The 24,830-nt window shown below is 35.1% G+C and overlaps 2 protein-coding genes across 5 annotated transcripts; both read left to right on the plus strand.

Annotated features, from left to right (window-relative positions):
• Window positions 1-258: 258 nt before the first annotated feature.
• On the plus strand, window positions 259-7,715 carry LOC140865529 (translation initiation factor IF3-1, mitochondrial-like). The gene is made up of 7 exons (XM_073270197.1): window positions 259-495; window positions 587-674; window positions 2,055-2,122; window positions 4,816-4,914; window positions 5,336-5,386; window positions 6,147-6,212; window positions 6,314-7,715. Exons 1-7 carry the CDS (start codon window positions 268-270, stop codon window positions 6,725-6,727), a joined length of 1,014 nt encoding a protein of 337 aa, XP_073126298.1. The 5' UTR covers window positions 259-267; the 3' UTR covers window positions 6,728-7,715.
• A 743-nt stretch (window positions 7,716-8,458) lies between these two features.
• Window positions 8,459-20,890, plus strand: LOC140867149 (uncharacterized). Of its 4 annotated transcripts, none has more exons than XM_073272221.1 (14): window positions 8,459-8,586; window positions 10,651-11,298; window positions 14,846-14,921; window positions 15,006-15,062; window positions 15,825-15,880; window positions 16,351-16,579; window positions 16,679-16,765; window positions 16,919-16,993; window positions 19,174-19,257; window positions 19,589-19,653; window positions 19,758-19,929; window positions 20,015-20,103; window positions 20,417-20,531; window positions 20,603-20,890. In XM_073272221.1, the coding sequence occupies exons 2-14, from the start codon at window positions 10,697-10,699 to the stop codon at window positions 20,642-20,644; spliced, it is 1,749 nt and encodes a 582-aa protein (XP_073128322.1). In that variant the 5' UTR covers window positions 8,459-8,586; window positions 10,651-10,696; the 3' UTR covers window positions 20,645-20,890. The 4 variants fall into 4 exon arrangements, with proteins under 4 accessions (XP_073128322.1, XP_073128323.1, XP_073128324.1 ...); XM_073272222.1 differs by lacking the exon at window positions 8,459-8,586 and adding an exon at window positions 8,612-8,757; XM_073272223.1 differs by lacking the exon at window positions 8,459-8,586 and adding an exon at window positions 8,860-9,051.
• The last annotated feature ends 3,940 nt before the right edge of the window (window positions 20,891-24,830 follow it).

A 24,830-nucleotide genomic window follows, 5' to 3' on the forward strand; every position in this document is an offset into this window, starting at 1 on the left:
CGTTCGAGTAGATTGGAGAAAAGGTAAGTAGGGGGAGGGTATTTTGGGTAATTGAATGTCTTCTCCTTGGCACTGTAGAACTGAGGATTCACAATACCTTCTCTGCAAGCTGGATTGATCTCCCTCATTTTCACGCTTATACAGTACACAATCACGGGCTTGGTAGTCATCCAAAGTTGTACAAAAAACGAGACAAACGTTAGATTCCAACTACAATCCTCCACTAATTCAATGTGCCATTAGGGTTCTACTGCTTCATTCTTACGGATGAGCATGGCGTTTTGGACAACCGCGAAGCAATCAAAACCAAAATTTCATCTTCTCCAGAAAGAGTTAAAGAGATGTTATACCTTAAATCAAGCTCCATCAGGCATCGTCAACCGACGCATTTCTTCGAGAACCTTAATTCCGGGGTTGAATAGCCCCGATTTCATCTTCCGGAATAGTCAATTGGAGCTTTTCTATAGTGTCAGATTCTTTGCGGTGCCTGCTCAGGTAATCTTTCACCTCGCTCATATTTATGGCTGTGTCACTGAACGATCACGCATTAATGTTTGTATGTTCGTTTCCTGGTTATGTATTTCAGGCTAATCAGAAGAAGGAAGAAGTCACAAGCGGGCCTAGGTTGAATGAGCAAATCACAAGTCAGTTTATTAGGCTTGTTTCCGGTGAAGGTGGTTTTTTCTTTTACTGGTTAGAGTTATTGTGATGCAGAGTTTATACTACATTTGAGTGTGTTGATACTTGAAAGTATTGTAGTGGAGGACTCAGGGTTATGGGGTTGTGGAATCTGGGACTGTTGGACTAGGGACAGAGCTTTTATGTTCCTTATGTCACTTTAGTCTGGGATATGAGGCTTTTACCTTGTTTTTTTTTTTAATTCTTTTTCAAGACCTTGCAATTCTGCTGTTTGTTGTTACGGCATCACTTAATCATGCAAGAGTTTTGAGACTATATTTGTACTTCTGTGAGATTTTGGGAATCTGGTCCGGAATTCCGAGACCCCATACAACTTCATCGCCCAGATATTTCTTTGTTCGCACTATTATTTGCATGAATAGAATATTTTACCGGGTAATCTTGAAAACTCTCTTTTATTAGATGATCGAGTTGAACCCCCTTTAGGGTGCATTTTGCTATGGGTATGTGATACTTGATCTTGTCTAAACTCTTGATGTTATGAAATTCAGGGGCCTGATGATGGGCCATATATTGTTAGAACTTTGAATATGACTTTTTTTTAGTCAAACTTAACATATAAAATATACTCGAACGAGGGGAATTATTGAATTTAAAGGATTGCTTGTGGAGAAGGTTATTGTGTGGTTTATGAACTAAATATGTCACGCCGATGAGAAAAGGTGAACTTTTGGTTTTATGTTTGGTGACAATTAGTGTTCTAAATGGCAGTCGAGGCGGCCGCCTAGGCGGTAGGCAGCCCTCGACCGCCCGTCTTTGTCTAAGGTGATCTCTGTAGGCGGTCCGAGGCCATTCGGCGGGCGAGCAGACGGCCGAGACGGTGAATGATTTTAAAATCCTAGTCTACCAGTCAAAGCCAATCAATTTTAAAAACCAGTCAAAGTCAATCAATTTAAAAAAACCCTAGATATAATAAAAATATCTCACACTCTCTTTTGTATTTACTTTTGGTTTCAAGTGTCCACCACCTGCTTCAAATCGCCTCCAGCCGCCCGTCGTCGCTGTCGCCATCATCCACCACCTTAATTATCTTGTTAGTTTGCATTTATATATTTATTTGCACTTTGTTTATATTTCATGAAACTTCTTTATGCATAAACATTATTTAATTACTTATATTACATAAAAAATTATGACTATTTGTAATTGCATTGCATGATTATATATTATTACCTAAAAAATTGCTAAAAAATTCAACCGCCTAGGAAGCCGAGACGGTAGGCCGCCACCGCCTCCCCGCCATTTACAACATTGAGTCAAATTAAGAAAATACTTAAAACACTTGGATGAATATCATTCAGTACGTTGTGGAATTGGTTTTGAATTGGAAATGCTTGCTTTTATGTGTTTTGCAGACCAAAAAGTAATTTCAAGGTTCGACGCACTTGGACTAGCTAAAAACCTGAAGCTGGATTTAGTTGGGGTAATGTTTTTATTTTCTTAAGAAAAAGACCTTTCATATAAAAATCAAGAATTCAAGATCCAATACATTTTCATAAATTTTTCAAATAATATTTTTCCACCACATTCTTCCACCTGAAGGTGAACTTGTCAGACTGTTTAATACATACAGTCGAACTAAGAATAGAATTCTGCAACAAACAGTAAAATTGATGAGAGACAGGCCTAAAAAGGAAAGAAGCTTGTAGTAGTTGAAATATCCTATCGGTAAAGTTTGCTAAGAACATTTGTTGTTAGATTCTCTCTCCCCCTCTCACTCTTTGGGTGGTTATTTGGATCTGAACTTGCTGTAGGTCAGACATGTTAAAGAGCAGAATAGGGATCTTCTAAGGCACATATGGTGAGAAAGCTTGTGTTTGAAATTGATGGCCCGGTCTATTAATGCTCTAATAGAAGGATTTTTGCCTCAAGTCGTCATTCCCTCTCCTAATAGTATGCCTACCATGTTCTCAAATAAGAATCAAAATTAACGAAATTCATCAATTCTACCAGTTTAAGTATAAACAAATACCACCTAAAATATTCGCCTTTTTAATAAAAGAAGATAGAAATCATAAAACCTTTGCAATATTTGTTTGATCCTTCTACAAACCATAAAAGTTTTCCTTTTCATCTTCTTTGACCTGTTTGTGAAAATAGAGGAGATGGATGAGCATTGTCGCTTAGAAGTCAGCTATTTATGAATTCGTATGAATTTCATTCCTTCACTATAAATTGGGAAATAAATTAACTCTTTTGCATATTGATTGAATAAGGAAAAAACATGTTTATCTGTGTGTTTGAGATTCTGTGGAGTTTTGTGCAGGGTAGGTGATGGATAAAATAAAATAAAATCAACTCCATTTTGATGTGAAAAAAAAGCAAACAGGGATGTTGGATGATTGTCTTGAGATCGGTAGAGTTGAGACTTGGAAGAGTATGGTTGAAAATGTAGTTGGTCTTTTTAATTAAATATTGTTAAAAAAAGGGTTTTACTTATGCCAAAAAATGGCAAAACTAGGAGCATTTTTAAAATAAAAGGAAGTTTGGCGGAAGGACAATATATATATCTATTTATATTTATGGAAAAGCCCCCTCCGCAATGACTGAAGGTGTTTTTTTATTAAAAAAATAATTATTCTTCGGGTGCCTTTTCATTGGGACCGGCCGACCAAGATAACCGCAGGTCGGCAGAAGGAAGCTCTTAAAAACATAATAATAAAAGTGGCTGCCAACACTATTTTAATTCTTAAAACATAAAATTATTTAACTCAGTTTAAACATACTTTAAAATTTTACCGATTTAGTGATTTTTTAAAATATAACATATTATACCGTAAGGCGCAAACTTCTTCATTTAACTATCCGAACAAAAGTACTAATGCATGACTCGGAGTGAGGAGTTAATTAAGACGTCATTAGTCAGTAATGATGTAAATTTTGTTGGTCAAATTTTTATTTTTGCACTTTATATTTATGTATTATTGTGTTTTATAGTTATTTATTTAATGCAACTGACACCAACTTATTTATCGCACTTAACATTTATTTATTTATTTTTCTTTTCTTTTTTTTTTTTTTGAGAGAAACATTTATTTAGGGAAAATTGCATATATCACCATTGTGAAATCCCGTGTTAGCTAATAACCCCCTGTGAAAATTTTTTAAGCTAATAACCCCCTGTGATTCTAGATTTGTAGCATACACACTCTTTTCAGCTAAAAAATGACGAAAATACCCCTACATAAAATAAATGATAAATTAAATAGTTCATAAAAGTCAAGGGCATTTTTGTCATTTTTTAGCCAGAAGGGGTGTGTATGCTACAAATCTAGAATCACAGGGGGTTATTAGCTTAAAAATTTTTCACAGGGGGTTATTAGCTAACACGGGATTTCACAAGGGTGATATATGCAATTTACCCCATTTATTTATTTTTCTACAACTAACACTTATTTATTTTTCGCAACTAACATTTACATTCTGTAATTAACATTTTTTAATTGATGCACTAGCATTCGTTGAAATCTATAGGAAACTCTGTGCCGTTAGTATTTTTTTTAGTATTACGTACTTCTTTTTCCTTATAATTATCTTACTAAATTTAAAATCTACTTGTAGTTTTTTTATTATAATTACAATTATTTAAGAATAATGTAAGTAAAATGATTTGGGAAAAAAGATTAGTGGTGGTGGTAGTGTGTAAATTTAGGAATAATGCAAGGAAAATAGGAGGTAGTATTTGTAGTAAATATAGGACATAAGAATTTAAATAAAGTAGTATATTTTAAAACGTATTTATAAATAGAAATAGAAGTGTGTATTTATTAGAAATTCTTTTTGTAGTGGTACTGTTTATATTTAATAAACTTTAAAATAATAGTAAATGGGGATGGTTTTTAATTAAAAAATATCTTTTAATGTTAAAATAGTGGTCGGCACCCACTGTTTAATTTTTTTAAAGAAACTGCAACCTTCCGCTGACCGCTTTTCTTGGTCTGCCGTTCATCCGTTCATCAGGACCGGCTGACCAAATATTTTTTTTAAAAATAGAAAGTGGCCCTAATCCTCCTAGTCTGATACCTCAAATTAATGCAATTTCTCTATTCTTATCGATTATTTTGTTTCCTATACTGTTTATGGATCTGAATTAGATTATTGCTTTACATGATGAAGGTTGATAGATTAGCCAAACCACCAGTTTGCAAAATTTTTGACTTCAACAAAGAAAAGTACCTTCGACAGATGAAGGACAAAGAACGTGCCAAGAGCAAGGTAAGAAAGAGACATCTTGTTTACATAGTATCTCTTTATTCATATATATTCTTAGACAATAAAAGCATGAGGGATTGAATTACCTAAAATGTCTTCAAAAGATTTAGAACTTTTTCTTGGTGTTTCAATTTAACCCTAGGGTGTGCTCTTTTGTGGAACCTAGAGTAATTGGCTTCTACAGAATTCTTATTTTTTACCCGTAGGACTTCATATTCAAGTGAAAAAAGTTTTCCTGTATCAACGTTGTAAAACTCAAATTTTCTCTCATCAACCACAGTTCATGTTTAATCATGACCTGGTGAGACAAACTCCTAGTCTGTGGTTGAAGTCATCCCAACTTATTTTGTGGATGTTTGAAAAGATTGCCATCATTAGGAATTTTGAATTCAAGTTGTTTCTTGACTATCACTGCTTTTTGTAGACTGAGCTTAAGAGGGGAGCATTTAAAGAAGTTCGATTTGCTGCTAAAATTGTAAGTTTTTAGATTTTTCCTCTTAACTTTCCACTTTACACATCTCCAGCATTGTTCGGGGAGTTGCACAAGAATTCTGTTAAGGATGGTGTGTATACGTCTGATGGTGTCTTGTTTAGTCCTTGGTTAATCTTCTTGGCGGCTATTTATTCTGTTGCCGAAGAATATAAAATGTATTTTCTCTTTCATGGGGAGACTATATGACATTGAGCGTGGATAGGGATTTAATGAAAGCAGGAATGCTTATGATTAACCATAACATGTTAGTAACTTATCTCACCGTCTAATACCATGTTTACCTTTTTGGACCGATTGCTTTGCTGGTTCAAGAAACAAAAAGACCTGCAGATGAAAGCAGATATGGTCACGAGACTCATGGACAGTGGTCATCGAGTCAAGGCATTCTCTTTCTTCATTTTTTCTCCTGGTGGATATCTTGGTATACTTAAATTTTCTGATAGGGTCAGGACCATTCACCATTGATTAGAATTTCAGATAAAAGAACAAAATTAGAACCTATCAAACTTTACAAAACCATTTAGTTTAAAATCTTGTTTTGTTAAAGTTTCTTAGATTGATGAAAATTTTGAGTTGAGTTTCATATTGTTTTATCATTTGTCTAAGCAAGGGCAAGTACTTGAGAGATAATATCATATGGTCCTCGGAAGCCAATTTTGAACTCCGTGTTTTAGAATTGCTGAATAAAAATTCAAAACAGAGAGACAGAAGTAATTTATTTAATTTTCTGGTTGTTTGATAGTGCACTGCAATTGAGCCTACCGGGGATGTTGACTTGGAAACATTACTATCTCGTTTTTCTGCTTTGGTAAGATTTCACTTCTAATCTTCTCATGCAGAGCTCTTATTATTTCATATCGTGTTTCCTCACTGATCACTGCGTGAAGTCATAGTTGTTATTTTGCACAGATAAAAGACGTCGAATGTGAACCAAAAGTTGAAAAGAAGCAGGCATTTGTGGTTGTGAGGCACATCAAATTTGGTCCTAAAAAAGGCTCTGGAAAGAAACCTACTCAGGCTTCTGAATCAACAAGAAACTCTTCATCAAAGTATATAGTGGCTCTGCGCCGACTGCAAGATCTCCTTTGGAAGAAAATGGGGATATGGAGGAAGCTTGCTTGGAAACTGGGGAGGTACCAGATTCTGAAGAATTGTTGGATAAAAATGCTCAGACCAACAAATCTGAATGGACTGTTTTTCATGATGCTGAAGATGTCGACACAGTTTTTGATATTGAGGATGAATCTCATGACCTGCCCAGAAACGATCAGTCAGAAATTGCAACATCAGCCTCTTCTTCAGGTGCTAGCTCTAGACCTATAGATGAGTCTGCACGAGCCCATGCAACCTCTTCCACGTCCACGGAGGTTCCAAAGCAAGGCATGGTTAACAGATACTCAAGAGATCCAAGATCTGGGATGTCTACGAGTGAGTGTGATACAAGGAGCTCCGCAAATAATGTTCCTCGGATTCCAGCTCAAGGAAAGCAACCTCAATTCAGTGTGAACGCATCACGTCAAATGAGACTACCTCAGCGACTTGAAGTCCCTTCTCAAGAAACATCCAAGCAGCCGCATTCGGTGTTCTCCATTCAATTCGGACGACATCGCTGCGCAGAACCCATTGAATGGACCCTTTAAGGTTCCACACCGAGGAAAACAGCCACAAGTTGATTTGGATGTATCACCCCAATTTAGAACACCGGTGCAAGTTGAGGTTCCTGGTAATGAATTTTCCGGGCAAGATTCGTCTCGATCAAGTTTTCCCACTTCATCAACAAAAAGTTACGGTATTTTTAGCTCACAGCAAGTAGATCCCTCGCCAGAAGGTACACCAGCAGAAAGTAATAGATATAGTAAAAGAAATCCTTCTGATCCTGCAAGAAGTCGAAGCACAACAGTAGTCTCTCCTTACAAAAGCCCTCCTGCTCCAGAAGGGAGATGGGGAAGATTCAGTACAGATAGTAGCTCGACTTTGATTCCGAACAAGGACGAGAGCCAGGCAGAAACTCAGAGACGGTGATTCTCACGCTTAGCTTCTTAACTCGCGGCTGCCGTAACTTCGGAAGGTATTCATTTTTCGTCTTGAGGCCACCCGAAGGAATCAGCTTAATACGGCAAAGTTATTTATACTTGTGCTTTTTGCGATTTGTATTTCATGAATCATAGTTATTTAAGGATGAAACTGCTAGTCCAATAAGAATTGAATGTCAGTCTCAAAGCTGGTTGTTTTGTTTCTTCATTAATTTTGGTACTTTGAGGTGTATAACTGACCTTGTGCCAAGAAAGCTACAATTGAGCCGAATAGTGCTTGAGAAACTAATTTCTACGTATTCATGCAATCTAATTAAAATTTAAACTTCCTCAAAAGTAAAATAAGATTTAACCCTTTTACTTTGCGATTGCACCAATATTATAAGGCTCAATTTGGAACGAAGGGAGATGGAAGGATTTCTTGGATTTGGATTTCAAATCTTTCCCACAAATTAATTCAAATTATTTGGATGACTTTCACGTTTCAAATCTATTGATAAAATTACATTGCAATTCCTCCAAGTATTCGAAATTACTCGTAATACATTTGAACGAAAAAAAAAACTCTCATCGGGTTACAAAAATTTTGGAAGATAATTTACTATCTAATTTATGAAAAAAATTTATTTTATGTTTAAACTATCATTTTTCCACTGTAAATATGAATTGAGTTGATTAGTTTTACATATTTAAGATAATCTCACAAAAAACCTACTCTACATTTGAAATCTTAATAATATATCGATCCAAATACAATCTAAGTCTAATAGAGACTATAGAGTCACACATACAATATTGAAATGCAATATTTGTTTAAGAAAACTATCTTTATTGCTGGAAGGTTAATTATAAAAAAGTTTTAAATTTTTTTTGATGGATATTATATATTAAAATGATGATATATTTATTTTTTCAAATAATTAGTAAGTACAATTAAATTGAAAGGAAATGATTTGAAAATTTAAATTAAAATTTACTAAATATAAATATAATTAATTTTCTGATGGGCTCAATAAAATGATGAAGCCCACAGAGAGACGGTCTCACTCAAACATAGTTTGCTGAAGCCATCGGCAGTTCTTAGTTAAACCCTCGTGGAGTCCTCCTCGCTTCTTGTCGCCAAACTTCAAACTTCAAATATATATATAGGTGAAGAAATTTCGCTTGATTGTTTTATTCGTGGGTTTTTCAAATGTATATTCATGCGAAATTTTCCCGGATTTGTGTTCTTCTGTCTCTCTATTCGATTTTGTCATTGTGGGAGAAGGTTCCCATTTTCTGAGTTCTTTTTCGTTTTGTCTGGTATTCCCACGTTGATAAGTATGTTTTTTTTATAAATCTTTTATATCCAACTTTTCCATACTTGTAAGAAACTTGGGAGCTTTGCTGTTTATTTATTTATTTGTTTGGTGGTGATGTCTTCTGTCAATCTGCAGCATATTGAAATTTTTTCGTTTTTAGCTGTGCATACTGGCAGCATTATAATTACATTCATGTTATCAATGTTTTGAATCTTGGAACCAAATTCTGAAAGAAAGCACGTCATAGTTGACATGAATGATGGTATAATTCTACTTATTTCTATACAACAACAAGAATTAAGCTTTTATTGGGGTAAGCTATTTGATTCCTCCTATGTTATGGTGCTAATCCCCTATCATATCCTCATTTATATTTAAATGAATTTTATCTTGTTTTAGACCTCGAATAATTAGTTATTTGCCATGTTATCAAATCGCCTAACTGGGCCATTTATTGGTCGTCATCTTAATCGCATATTTCCAAGTTTTTCCTCAATAGACAACCCTTACTTTGTCTCTAATGTTTTCATTTCTTATCTTGTCTATCCCTGTCCACACATCCACCTTAACATCATCATCTCAGCGTCTCTCGTCTTCTGCTCGTGAATTCAATTCATAGCTTAAGTGCTTAACATTTAACACCATAAAACATAGCACGTATAACCTTTGTTTCGTAAAACTTCCCTTAAGTTTAAGAGATACCTTACGATCACAAAGAACACCTGACACACTCCTCCATCTCAACCATGATGCTTGTATTATTTATATGTTAGTAATACTTCTCACGACCCCTCCATCCTTTTGCAAAAGGTTCCTAAATAATTAAGGTTCTCACTTACAAATAACTCGTCATCTCCTATCTTAACCATTGTATACTAATTACTACGTCTAATAGTTTTAAACTTAAGTTCCATATATTATGTTCTTATTCCACTGAGCTTAAAGCCTTTTACTTCTAATGTTTTCCACCAAATTCGAGATTGGTGTTTACTCCTTCACGTGTCTCATCTACCAAGTCCAAGACAATGCCGTGTGTAAGCAATATGTACCATGGTAATGTGTCTTGGATGTGTCAAGTGAGTTCATCCAAGCCCAGTATAAAACATAGTGATTTAGAGCTGATCTATCTTTATACGAATTAGGAAACTCTTCTCTCCTTGGAGTCTTCACTCTTATCATTTCATCCTCGTATATATCTTTAATTGCTTCAATACACGCTACCATAACACCTTTCTTTTCCAAAATTCTCAGCATTGTTTCCCTTGGGACTCTATCATAATCTTTTCCTAGGGTGATGAATATCATGTGTAAGTTTTGCTTCTTTTCTCGATACTTTTCAGTTAGTTGTCTGTTGCCTGAGAAGATGTATAGCTTTTATCATCAACCTTTCAGGCATGATCCAAATCGATTTTCGGTTAACTTGGTTCCTTCCTTAGTCTTCTTTCTGTCATTCTTTTTTTTTGAAAGTCTCATGGGATGGCTTATTAGTTTAATGCCCCTATGAGTTGCACAATTTTGTTTGTCTCCTTTGTTTTTTTGTAGAGGAATTAGAATAGCTACTTTCCACTGATAAGACATTTTCTTCGTTTTCAATCACGTTTAATGACTTTGTAACCTGTAAGCCATAAAACACCCTGTTTCCTTAGGCACTTCCATACCTTCATGGGAATATCATCCTATTCCTGTCCAATTTTTATTTTTATATATATATTTTTTATTTTTTCATTTCTCATCCCTCTTAAGGCATTTTCTACTTCAGAAGTTTTAATTCTCCGATAATAGTTTAATTTCTATACTCCTATGACCTATTTAAATTAGCTAAGCAAAGTTGGTAGCTAAACCTTCATTAGAAAGTTGATGAAAATACTTGTTTGTGTGTTAGATTTTAATATTTTTTTGGTTCGCACTGCAGATAATTGGTTGTGTGAAGTGTTACTCTATTTATTGGTTGATCTAGAATGGATTTTGATGAATACGAGTATTTGGAAAGTACTGTTGAAAATCCAGAGAAGGAACGGTTGGATCTTAAGGTAAATGGCAGTGATGATATGGTCGAGTTTGAAGAGGAAGATCTGAGTCGGAAGCAAAAGCAAAGAAATGATGACTATGATCGTGATGATTATAGTCACTCATCTAAGCGTCCTAGGGCAGGGAAAGATGATGCTTCTAATCGTGAGAAAAATAGGTTCTCTCATCATGGTTCATCTTCAAGAGATGAAGAGGGTGAGAAAGACAAGAATAATCTGAATCTCAGAAATAGAGACAAGGAGGAAGGGAGTGGGAAAGAGAGAAGCAGGAACAGGCACCATGAAAGAGAAAGAGAGAGGGAGAGAGACAAAGAAAATGATCGGAACAGGAACAAAAGAGAACATATCCGAGGCTATGAAGGGGGAACTAAAAGGGAAGGGGAGCGAGATAGGTTGAGGCAGAGCAACAGATTTTTAGAGAGGCATCAAGATGAACAGGAAAGGGAGGGTAGAGATAGGCGACATAATGTGGATAAGGATAATAACGGAAGACGTGTCAATAGGGAATTTGCAGATCGAGATCGTGACAGCAGGTAAACTTATGTTCCTAGTTCTTTGGTATAAAATTATAATATGAACTGTTTAACTTGATATGCATTATGAACCTATAGATTTTTTACATGTATCTTTGTTGCATTAAGCTGCTTTATATGGAATATATTGCTAGATCGGCCTTGCTGATTTACATGTATAACGGATGCCAGATTATAAAATGGATATCATAAAGTAAATAAAAAGAATTAGCAATGGTTTCTAATTTAATATTTTCGTTTTTAAAATGATTTAACAAATTAATGTGAAAGGAGGGGCCTTACCTTATTAAGGTAAACATCTGTACTAAATGGCTAAATCAGTTTTGTCATTTAGAACTGCAGAATTCAATGCACTGTGATTCCACCGTTGACAATGGCGAAATTACTGCAGCTAAGTAAAAAACTTGACGTTGTGCTCTGTCTGTTGAATAGCCTATTGTCAATTGCATGAGCAGGCTTTGTCGTTCTTTTTCTTAAAATTTGTATGTGTGTGTGTGTAAGTTTTTATCAGCAGATTTATGAGGTTCTATTTTTTTTATAAATGTCAAAGGCTCAAAGCGTGTGCTAATTCTAATATTCGGTTAATTTAAAGCAGCTGTATGTAACATTTTTTACTACCTGTTTTATCCTAAAGTGAAATGTGTTTTCCCTAGTTTTTTTTTTAAATTTTAAAATGAACAGATGAAGCCTGTGCAGGCTTCAAGCCGGAGTATATGGGACCGGGTTGCCAGTAAATATAGTATTTTGAGGTCCATGAGATCGGTGTTTGATGTCATCCTAAGCTCAATAACAGATAAATAACTAGTAGTCATAAGTCAAAAAATAAACATGTAGAAATAATAAATTTAGGTGAAAATAGTGATCTTTTATACATCAAGGGTATGACTATAGTTTAATTTCGATGAACAAACTGGAAATTGATATCATGCTAGAAACGAATGCATTGATTAATTTATATTTGATATCTAAATATTGTTATTTTTTGTCCACATTTACATCTACTAACAAATATACATTAGGAATAAAAAGTTGCAACAATCCACTTTCTTTAGTAGAAAAAGATTATCGAAAATGAAAAATAATGGATACCTGATGAAAAGTTAGAAGTAAATTTTTTAAAGATTCCCATTTATTGCCAGCTGCTTCACAAATTAAATGAAAATACGAATTAGGTACATCATTCAACAATTTAAAAAGAATTTAAAACTCATAAATGTGCATTTTACATGGTAAGATGAGGTTAAATTCCTAAAGAGAGTTACTTGTGTCTTTAATTTGTATTCTTAGTGAAAAATTTTCAGAAAGTTTATATAAAATTTGAATAAAAAGATCCAAGAAATGTATGTTGAAATCTTGAATAAAATATTGAGAGAGTAACTGTCAATATGTCTTTTAAAAGCCTCTTGAAAAAATGTTTTGATTATCAAAGGTGCTTCGGTGAATTCCAGATAAAGTTGTCCGGACCTTTAGAATACGGCTGCCTCATGCAAATGCCTGTGCACGGGCAACCTTTGAAGTGTATGTAGGTTAATTATTGATTTTTTTAATAAAAAATATAAAACCTACAGCAGGCAGCACACGACTTCTTTTTATTTTTTTAATTTAGCTATTGTGATTTAGCCATTGTGAATGACGTAATAACTGTGCATTGAATTCTGCCATTCTTGATGGACGAACTGATTCTACCATTTTAGAATGAAGGTTCGCCTTATTTTGGTGAAACCCGTCGATATTTTGTTAAATCATTTTAAATTTTATAATATTGAATTAAAAAACCCTTAACAACCTATAAAGTGCTCAACATACTGCCACCAACAGGGCCACACCCGAAGTCCCATTGCAACAAACTTGAGGTTTATTGAAGTTGATACCCCAAACCTGTCGAACGAAAAAACTAAGAATGAGACTCCAACATATTTGAACGACATGGTCCAAATGCCTACAGCTTTGATCCACAGCAATGTCAAACGCCAAGGCAATATTTTTTTGCAGAAGATCTAAAATTTTGAGCCTTCTTAAGTCTTAACTGATGGTGTGGTGACGAAGAGTGGGGGAATTTTAAGGCAGCAGCGTTTAGCTGAAAATCGGCACCAACAATGGTGAAGCAGTAAGGTGCAACAGTGAGGAGTCCGACACTTGGAGAACAATTGCCTGCGTTGTTGACAGAAACTGGTGTCTGAACAGTATGAAAGCATGTAATTGGTCATTGTTTGTTGAGAATAGATGTCATGTACTCATGTACTTGGTTGGGCTCTCAGTGGGATTGACACACCAAAATACTGACATGGATGGAAATGGGGGACACTTGATGGGCTATAGATATGCTACTTCGGTCTTTTCGGATGAAAATGATTAACTTATTTCCTGCTTTTGTATTGGTCACTAGATGTGCTCATTGACTTGAAAAGTTAAGTACTCAAGTCTTTTCAACAGAAAACCATATGGTTTCTGTTGGTTTCATATCAGCACCAGATGCACTCTTTACTCGAAAAGTCGAGTTTCTGTTCTTATCTATACTCTTCTGTAGTTTGAGATCCTACATGTTAACCAAATTTACCTTGGAACTGTCCATTTAGTAGTAGTTTTACTTTCTTCTCGTCTTTCATCTCGCTTTGGAGATCTTGTTTTTGCACTAAAAAATTTGATAGATTTAGCATATTGTGACATCTATACTATACAAATGCATTCCTTATGTAATGCACTAGTTTTGTTAAGTTTTGATGCCTTGGATGCGTGTTGTTTTGCCTTTATGAAGTACCTAACTTTTCCATTAAGTTTTTAGCTATAAATTGAAACCGCTGCATCTTCCTACTAATCAATGTTTCATTAGGAAGTTTCTATTTCTCTTCCTCTTTCCTCTTTTTCCTCTCCCTCCCCTTTGAAGACTTGTCACGCATGATATTTCCCATTTATTGGTTGAAAGCAGCATTTAAATCGTGATGATTGATGCTTGACTTTTATGTTTGCGTGCTTAGTTTTGTGTACCTAAAAATGTCACTGCTTGTCAGTGCTGCTGTACCCTTTTTTTTCTTTCTAATTTAGCTATGCATATGATTTACATATTTTGCACTTTCAAATAAAATATTGTTCTTTAATATGGTGGTGCCAAATGTAACATTAGGTTTGCCATAGAGGGACAGGCCCGTTGTTAGTTCAATGCCTGAAGTTATTCCGTGTTCACATTTCTCTTAATTGGCACTTTAATCCCAGGTTGGTGTTATTGCTTAATCATCCAGAAGTTTCTTGTTTGACCCAATGTACAATAGCTGTACAGCATATTGACTCTCTGGAGTTGCCTGCAGGATTATGATCTTGGCTTTGGCCTCTTTTAAGCATACTGGAGAAAATTTTACTCACATTTTGGAATTACTCTCTTTAATAAATGTGGAACCTTCCACTTGATTGATTACTTTGTAAGGAGGAAAGCATTAACTCATACTTGGCTATGCCGTTTGTCCTGGGTGCTGATTATGGGTTAACTACAAGATCTTTTTTTATTAATGTGGAAGTGTATATCTTAACTTTCATGTTTTTTCTTGTTCTACAGAAGATACAAAGAGAAAAAAGAGGAAGCGGCAGTAGCTGATCCTGAACGAGATCAAAGGACAGTTTTTGCTTATCAGGTAGTTAAACCACAAAATAAGCATTTCTATGTTGTTTGCTTATATCTGGATGCTCTCTAACTCAGCCTGTTACAATTTCCGTAGATCTCTTTGAAGGCAAGTGAAAGAGACGTCTATGATTTCTTCTCTAGGGCTGGCAAGGTTGTCCTTATTTGATGAGTCATTTTATGTGATCTTTCTAGTTAAAAGGTTGACTTACAATTGTTTTTGGTTTTGTAATGCATTATACTGTTGCGTCATTACCACCTAAGTAGCAAAATAGTTATGTTGAACTAATCTTGGGTTAACATCTCGTTGCTCTCTCTAAGGTATCTGTCTATAGAAACACTATATATCAAAGCAAATGAAGCTTACCATGCGAGCTAGATTTTTATTTCGTTTGTCCTTGAAGTATGAATTATTGAGCCCTTTGTTAGGCCCAATAGACCAAGCAGGCCCAAAAGATGACCAAGCCCTTATATTAAGATTCATCAGGAGGAATAAATAGAGAGGAGATAGTTAGTTGGATTCATTCACGTTTATTGTATTCGGTTCTTACTAGCTTGTGCTAGGGTTTTTACTAGCTTACGCTAGGGGCAAGGAGATTGAATGCACTCTTCTTGTAAAGTGTGTTAGGAGATTTAGATCTTAACGCCCTTGTTGGGCTAAGAAAATGCACGTGACTGGTTCCTTGGAGAGTTTATCTTTTTTTGTTTTGTTTTTATTTTTCGTTTGGAGAGTTTTAATTTTGTTTTTACTTCTTTTCGATATGAAACTTCAGCATACCTTCATGCTCTCTACTTTTTACTATTTAAAGTAACTTATTTCCACATGAGGTTGTGAGGTCGGATATGTACAGCTAAGCAACTGTTTTTTTTATAAATTTTTTTTGCTAAAACAACAGTTTTGATTTGATGTTTCTAGGTCAGAGATGTACAGCTAATAATGGATCGCAATTCCAGACGCTCCAAAGGATTTGGGTAATCATGGCCTTTTAGTTATGAAGCCTGGAAAGTTAACATCATGTCCTATTGCATTTGATTAAGATAGTAGAATTATTTCTCATGTTTATGGCTGATTGTTTGGCAGTTTACTTAAAATTAGTCTGATGTATGTTGCTTGGGTTTGAGGTTTCACTTTGTAATTTAGAAGTACAGGTACAGCTGAGAATGTCTAATTTCTACTATAAGTTTGGTAAAGTCCCTCTGGACTGACTATTGAGATTAAACTGGTTAACAGGAGAATGTGCATCATTTTTCCCAATATTTCTGAAACTCATAAACATCCAGTATACATTTCGAGCCAATTGATTTTGTTGTAGATGATTATCACAACTGTCATTTTAAATGTGATAAATTTTATGTATTTCCATCTAGACGTTGCAGAAAATGTGCCGAGTCATAGTTAACTGTACTCTAATATTCTACCATTTATTATGTATATTTTGCAGATACATTGAATTTTATGATGCCATGTCAGTTCCCATGGCTATAGCTCTCTGCGGCCAGCCTCTTCTTGGCCAGCCAGTGATGGTTAAACCATCAGAGGCTGAAAAGAATCTTGTTCAATCTACTCCTGTTGCTTCTGGTGAAGGTGGTCTTGGTCCATATTCAGGGGGAGCTAGAAGGCTGTATGTTGGCAATCTGCCAGTCACTATCAAAGAAGATCAGCTTCGCCAGGTATGTATTTTTCGGTTGTGATTTAAATTGTTGAACTTAGCCTATTCTATTTTATGAATTTAATTTATCTATGGTTCACGATTTGGGCATGAATTTTAGGTGTTTGAACCTTTTGGAGCTGTCGAACTGTTGCAGATGCCAACTGACCTAGGGACTGGGAATTGCAAGGGTTATGCATTTATACAGGTGATTTTGGTTTGCCTACGCTACTTTGATAGTGCCAGCCTGAGGACATTTATACTTCTAGTATGCTGTTGCAGGTGCAACATTAAGTTGTCATAATGAAGAAAATTGTCTCAAGCTCACAGCAAATACCTATCTAACATTGGTTCCCTGCAGTTTGCACGTCTAGAAGATGCAAATGCTGCTCAAAATCTAAATGGGCAACTGGAAATTGCTGGTCGAGCAATCAAGGTAATGAAACTTCCTATATTCCTCTACATGATAATTTTCGATCCCAGAGAGATGTCTTGGTGTTTTCTCTGTTCTGTTCTATCTTGAAGGATGATCACATGTAAATAATTTCACTCTTTTGAGTAGTAAACATATATTGGAAAGGCTTTAGTGTCATTTGGAATTTAGATTTTCGTGACAAGATAATGCCCAGTGTCTTTTGCGCATATTTTGGGTATTATTGGTCTCATTTCTAATGATTGTGAATATTACTGGTGATCGGTATTTGTTTAGCATAGGCTTCCACCACTATAGGAAACTTTGACACATAAATTTCTTTCCCATCTCATTTGTTATATATCTAAGTAGAGTAGGTACAAACTACTGGTTCTTTTTCTTTTCCATGTATTGAATGTGCATGTCTCAGTTAAATCTTTTTACGAATCTATCTTCCCGATTAGTAGACTTCCTTTGTTTTCTCTCCACTCCATTTGGAAAGTTCCGATTCCACCTAAGATTCAAGTATTCTATTGGACTGCGGTATTGGGCAAGTTGCCGACTTGTGATGACTCAAAGCAATATAGGTGGCCCCCTTGTGCTCTTTGCCCGAACTGGTGTGTTTTTTGCTGGAAAGAGATGGAAACTCAGAATCACATGCTAGTTGCTACTTTATTGTCCTTACACGAGTTTTTTGTGGGCCAGGGCTTTGGGGGAGATGGGATTAGTGTGGGTAGTTCCAAGATCGACGCAAGATCTTCTTGCCTTGGACCTTGGACAGTTGGACCTCTTTTGGGAAAGAGGGAGATAATTTTACGGACAGTTGCAGTTCATTGTATTTGTTGGTCAGTTTGGTTGGAACGTAATAGAAGAATTTTTGAAGATACTGAAGAGTTGGTTGATGAGTGTTTCTAATCCAAAAAGTAAATAAAATGTGTGCATGTAATGACTGAAGTTGGAAAGCATGTAACCCTTTATACATAGTTTTAGGTTGGAAGTTATGTAACCTTTTATTGTCATGGTATTAAAAGGGGGTATATAGCTCAATTACGTCTGGCCAAGTGCTGGTAAATTCGTTTACTAGAAAATTGAATGGTTTCTTTAGCTTAATTAATCGTTGGAGCATCCATATTTATATGAAATGTTGTGTCTGGATGATTCTAGTTATTAGATTGGGAATCTTTTGTCTTAATCTTCATCAGTGTTCGAAAATGCGGCCTAGGCGGCCCCTGGCCGCACCGGAAAAGTGATAATCGGCCGCCCTAGGCGTCGGCGGCAGTAGGCGGCGCCTAATCGGGCTGTGCGTCCTAGGCGCTGCGGAAGGGAAGATGTACATTTTGGTTTTTTTTGGGCTTTTAGGTTTTTTATTTATTGGGCTTTTAAAATTTTTTTTGGGCTTTTAGGTTTTTTATTGGGCTTTTAATTAAAAGCCCAATAAAAAATGAAAGCCAATATTTTTTTAGTGGCCTTAAACTAAAGTCCAACAAGCAAAGCCACTTGTTGGCATGCCCTAACCATCTTCATCTTCGTTTGAGAGGCATCGAACGAAGGGGGCAGAGTCAGAGAAAATAGAAAAGGTTTCTGCCAAGGCCAATCTTCATCTTCATTTGTTGTACTTCTGATTTCTGAACACATAAAAGAAGCTATATACTTAAAATCATTTTTAAATTTGATGTTTTTTTGTGTTGGAGTTATATAATGTGATTTTTTTGGTTGATACCGTGGAATCTGCCTAGCGGCGCCTAGGCGCTAGGTGCTGGTCGGGCACCCGACTAGCGCCTAGCGAATTTTAGAACGTTGATCTTCATGTTTGTATCACGATTCTGGATGTGATCCTTCTTGCCTATTAATCTTGTGCAGTTTCTTGTATTTAGTAATTTTTTGAATTTGTACAAAGTTGTGTTCGTTTTGCAGTTGCTGAGAAGTGTGTCGAACAGCATCTCAATGAAACTTATGACCATGAGTGTTTCATCTTAATCTATTTTTCTTTCAAGTTATATATTGTTGTTCACTGAAGCACGTGAAGCTTTGGTATCACAAGTCCTTTTTTTACTGTCATCGATTGGTATCGCCAATGCGGTGGTCTTAAATATTTAATGTGATATTTGTAATTGTACTTTCTTATCACTTTTACATGATTTTAGTGTTAGTAGATGGTTTATACACTGTACTAGAAATGCTTTTGGGTTTTTCTCTGTTTGTAGGTTTCTGCTGTCACGGACCAATCCGGTATCCAAATTACTGGGGCAAATATTACTGATCTTGATGATGACGATGGCAGTGGCTTGGTAAGTTTGTTTGAGCACATTCATATTTTGCTTGTTTGTTGCTATATTTGCTTGTGATTTCTAACTTGTGGCTCTTCTGCCCTTTATATTGTGATAATTCTTTTGACTTGTCACAGATTGATTACAATAATTTGTTTTTTTTTTTAAAAATTTCTAACACCTATTAGATTCCATAATTCATCAACATTAGTAGTTTTTTTTGAAATCTGTGAACTTGTGTCTGCTTATCCTGCGAATCATTTCTCCGTTAAAATTAACTATCTCATTGCATAGGATTAATTTATTTATATTTCAATTCTCGAAATGCTGCCTTTTTCTCTTTGGTTGGCAGTCCTTGAATGCACAGTCTCGAGCGCTTCTCATGCAGAAATTGGACCGCACCGGAACTGCATCAAGGTTTAATACCATTCTATTTGCGATTTACTTGTAGGGTTTGACACAGCAATTTGTTTACGCTTTCCCAGTATAATTGGTTCATTTGGCTCTCCTGTTGTTGATAGCCCTGGCCTTTCCTTGCCGTCAGCACCACTCGGATCATCTTCTGCTCAGGGGCCTCCTGGTTTGGCTGCTGCAGTTCTTTCTATTCATGCTGTTACAGGTCCATCTATAGATGCTGTTGGTGTTCCCAGTGAATGTCTGTTGCTGAAGAACATGTTTGACCCAAACGCTGAGGTTTGTTGAGCTAATCTTATTCTGCATTGCGTTTTCTTATTGATGGTTGGGATCAAGAAACATCTCGATTGTTTCTTGATTGCAGGTCGAGACAGACTTTGATCTGGATGTAAATGAAGACGTGCAGGATGAATGTTCAAAGTTTGGAAAATTAAAGCATATTTACGTAGACAAGTAAGTTATTGCCTCAAGCTCTTGGATTTCCGGTTGTCATTCCTGTAAAATTTGTGCATTTATAGTTCTTTCATTTTAGACTTTTAATGTTTCTGGTGTGCGGAATTTCTTGATTTCAAAACTATGATTACTTTGTAAAGTTCACGCCCGATATTGGTAACTTTCCATATACACAAATTATAACCCTTGTTCCGACACATTCGTTACAACTTACAATGCTGAAACTTTAAGACACTTTACATTCCCTCAGATTTGGCTGGAAAATTTACTCCGTGTGGGTTCTTTTTTATTTCCATTTTTTGTTGGCTGGTAGGAATTCTGCTGGGTGTGTATACCTGAGGTTTGAAAATACTCAATCTTCAACTGCTGCACAACGCGCACTCCATGGTAGATGGTTTGCAGGAAAGATGATCACCGCCTCATTCATGGTACGTGTTGTAGTTTCCATTTCGTTAACTCATACAAAAGATAGCTAATATTTTTATCGAAATCCATGCAGGCTCCCCATGATTATGACGCTAAATTTCCTGGTAGCAGCTAGAAAGAAAGAATCGTTTTGATAAAAAAATAAAAAATAAAAAAATGATAAGTAGGTCTTATAGATGTTACATACAAACTGTACTTGTTTTTTTTAATCTCATTTTATTAACTTTTGTGATGCCAATCTAGAAACAATTTGATTGAGAGCTTTGAATTTATTTTTATCAGCGGTGAGACTCGGTGGCAGGCTGATGTATGAATTATTTTATTATTATTATTATTATTATTATTATTATTATTATTATTATTATTATTATTATTATTATTATTATTATTATTATTATTATTATTATTATTATTATTATTATTATTATTATTATTATTATTATTATTATTATTTTGTCGTGCAATAATTTTCTTGATTCCAGTTCTGTCATGTGAACCAAAATCTAAAAGTCTATTACAAGTTTTAAACGATCTAGAACCAACAAATTATAGGCAGTGTTTGTAAATGCCGGAAGAAAAACGATTATGGATTTTATTTATTCATTTTTACAAATTTGCAAAACAAAGGCAGGATTTGCAAGGGTTTATTGCAAGTGTTTTCAAGTTTTTAAATGTTTATGAAATAAAGTTGGATTACTCGTCGATTGGTTCCTTGAACGAAACAAGTGAAAGATGTGTAATAAGAACGTCTACATTGGTGGGTTAATTGGTGATTATTAACATCAATTAATGTTATTGCACCAATGTGAGTGTAAATATTAATAATCTGGTTTGACATATCAGCCGAGAAATTTATTAATTTTTTTTTAGACTCAAGAACATATATTACTTAGAAATGTCATTATAAACAACCTCTTTTATCCAAAGAGAAAAATCAACAAAACACCACGAATAATATCTAAGATTAAACAAAGCAAACTTGGCCAATTTATGAGCCGAGACATTAGCATTTCTACGCACGTGCTTAAAGTCCAAAAAAACATCTTCAGACACCAAGACTCCCTTCGGACCCAATCGAACTGACGAATAATTTAATAGCCTCCAAGGAATCAGAATAAACCCAAATATTGGAAATTAATTACATTAATCACGTTAAATTTTTTTTTTTTTTTTCCAGAACCACGGGCCTTGGGGTGGGGGTGGGGTAGTATACAAAAATTGTTAAAATAAAAAAATTTAAAACTATTTTAATCAAAAATGAAATTATGTTAATTAAAAAAATAATTATATTTATTTTTAAATATGAAAATAAATTTAAAAGGTGTTTGTTTATTGTAAAATAATAGTAAAGATGTATGAATGGACAGTGAAACTATCAAATAATAGAGTTGAGATGAAAGCTGGATTAATACAGGTTAATCCATGCGAATTCCCTTTGATTGGATGAGACAATATTTGTAGTACATGATATAAAAATTACAGATAATGGTTCCTTGGACGAGACAAGTGAAATATTTACGTGTAAAGAGGCAACCGCATATGCACGGGTGATTCACCGGGTGAATTTCACCCGGTGGATCTGGGCCGTTCATAGCCTGGGCCCCATATATAGGGGCCAGGTCCCACACATAAATTGTGTGTGAAAAATGTGCAATAAGAGATATAATATAATAAAATAAAAGATACAGTCTTCTAAAAAAATAAAAAAATAAATGATACATATAATTATTAAAGTATACGTGTGATAAGTTATATGTAGGAATGACAATGGGTTGGATATGAGTAGGATATCACGTATCCATCCTCATATCCATTTATTAAATTCATCCTCATACCCATACCCATACCCGTCGGTTATTCCATTTCATCCTCATCTCTATACCCGTCGAAGTATCGGATATACATAACCTACCCATCCCCCATTTATCTATCTACCTCATACAAATACATTTGTTCAAATTTAAATTATTTTGATAAAAATATGCTTATTTATCAGATTTTATATGAAATTTGTAAGAGAAAAATAAGAAAAAAAATGAAAGATAAAAGAAATCAATAACCATAACCTAAGAATTATAAGAAATAACAAAATATTGTAAATAATTTATCTCAACATTATTATCCTACATAATAGCGTTAGATTTATATTAATAATTTTTATTGTTAAATCCAACTAACATAATTCAACAAAAAAAATTAAATCAGCATTTTTTTAATATAAATTAATATGTAAATATATATAAATTTATATTTATATTATATTTAATCGGGTATCGGGTCGGGTATGGGTAGGAATATATCACTACATCCGCCTCCATACCCATATACGAGATCCCCATACCCATTTACCCATTTATTTAATCGGGTCCAAAAAACTCTTCCATACCCTCCTCCATTCGGGTCAGATATTTGATTCTCCATCGGGTTCGGAGAAAATTGTCATCCCTAGTTATATGTTGTAAATGATTCAATATTTATAAAAAATACTCTATTTTTTTAAATCATAAAAAAAACTCTATTAAATATATTAAATAAATAAATTTAAAATTGTTTTATTAATAAAATAATTAAATCAAAATAATTTTAGAATCTATAAACATCATATTTTGTCATTGAATTGAATTTAACATACATATATAAAACGCTTGATTACTGATAACATATTGCTGGGTTTCGAGGTATTGCATTGGATCTGCAATAGGAAAAAAGGAAAGATTGGATATGCAGCTTTGAAGCTTGACATGAGTAAGGCTTTTGATCGAATTGAATGGAGCTTTTTGGAACTTATTATGGGGAAACTAGGTTTTGCTCAATCTTGGATTGATAAAGTTATGCGATGTGTTCGTTCGTTTCGTTTCTTACTCTTTTGCACTAAATGGTGAGATTGTTGGAAATGTGGTTCCTAGTCGAGGGTTGCGTCAAGGTGACCCGCTTTCTCCCTTTTTATTTGTCTTGTGTGCTCAAGGCTTGTCATCTATATTGAGTTCCTTTGAAGCCAGGAAATTGATTACAGGGATCTGGATTGCTACATCTTGCCCTCCAATTTCTCATTTGTTTTTTTTGCAGATGATAGTCTTATTTTCTTTAACGCCCATATAGCGGATTGTCATGGAATCAATAATTGCTTGAAATTGTATAAAAAGTCGTCGGGACATGTTACAGTACACACAAACACTGAAGAGAATAATAAGAGAATCGGGGGTGCACCACGTCGGTTGACTGACTTTAGTGTTAATATCAAATAATACATTTGTAAAGCCAATGAATAAAGAAAAGGATAGTAGAAGAATATAGCATGTCAATATTGTATAAATACTCGGTGATGGTTTATAATCAAGAGAATGGATATTTTGTTCTTCTAACCCTTCCTTCTATTCTCTGTTCTTCTCTAAATTCTTCCTCATTTCTTAGGAGGCCAGCTACCTCGAACTAGCTAGCGTAACAATTGGTGCTCTCGTTGCTTGTTCTCGATTCTTCTTCCATGGCCGACGGGACTCGCCTCGCACAATGGGAAGAAATGTTCAATAAATTTTTGGGAATTCAGGATACTAACGCCGCGTTGATTGAGAAGCAGAACTCTAGCATTGAATTTCTCACAAATTCGTTCAAAGATCTTGCAATTGGTCTTCAAACACTGGATGCTAATGTGGAGCAATGTGTTAGGAAGCAACAACATCCGATGCAGGAGCATTCTCCATATCCTTCCGGTAACCCTAATTCTCTCCATGCGTCGCATAGTGGTGGTGTCGATCAGCTGTCTCCATTGAAATTGATGCGTCTGGATGTTCCTTGATTTGGTGGGGATAATGTGTTGGCTTGGATTTCTCGGATCCAACGTTACTTCGATTATTATCACACACCAGATCCACAACGGTTACTCATTGCATCTTTTCACTTAGACGGTGACGCCTTGGACTGGTTTGATTGGATGAGAAAAAATCAGTTGTTCTCTAGTTGGACAGCGTTTTTGGAGGCCATTGAGAAATGATTCGGACCGTCTGAATATGAGGATCACTTCGGCAAGTTGTGTAAATTGGTGCAATTGAGTAGTTTGGCGGAATTTCAACATCAGTTTGAAAATTTGGCTAATAAGATCCCTGGGGTTCCTGAGCATGCTTTGATTAGTTGCTTCGTATCTGGTTTGCGTTCTAATTTACGCAAAGAGGTGCAGGTGTATCGGCCGCAGTCCTTGGTTCAAGCGATGGGGCTTGCACGATTATTTGTTGACCGTTCACTTGATTCAAAGTATACTTCGAGTGCCTGGGGAGTTCATTCAAGAGTGATAAGCAGTTGTGGAAATC

This window comes from Henckelia pumila, chromosome 4, assembly GCF_033568475.1.
Source record: "Henckelia pumila isolate YLH828 chromosome 4, ASM3356847v2, whole genome shotgun sequence".
NCBI lineage: Eukaryota > Viridiplantae > Streptophyta > Magnoliopsida > Lamiales > Gesneriaceae > Henckelia > Henckelia pumila.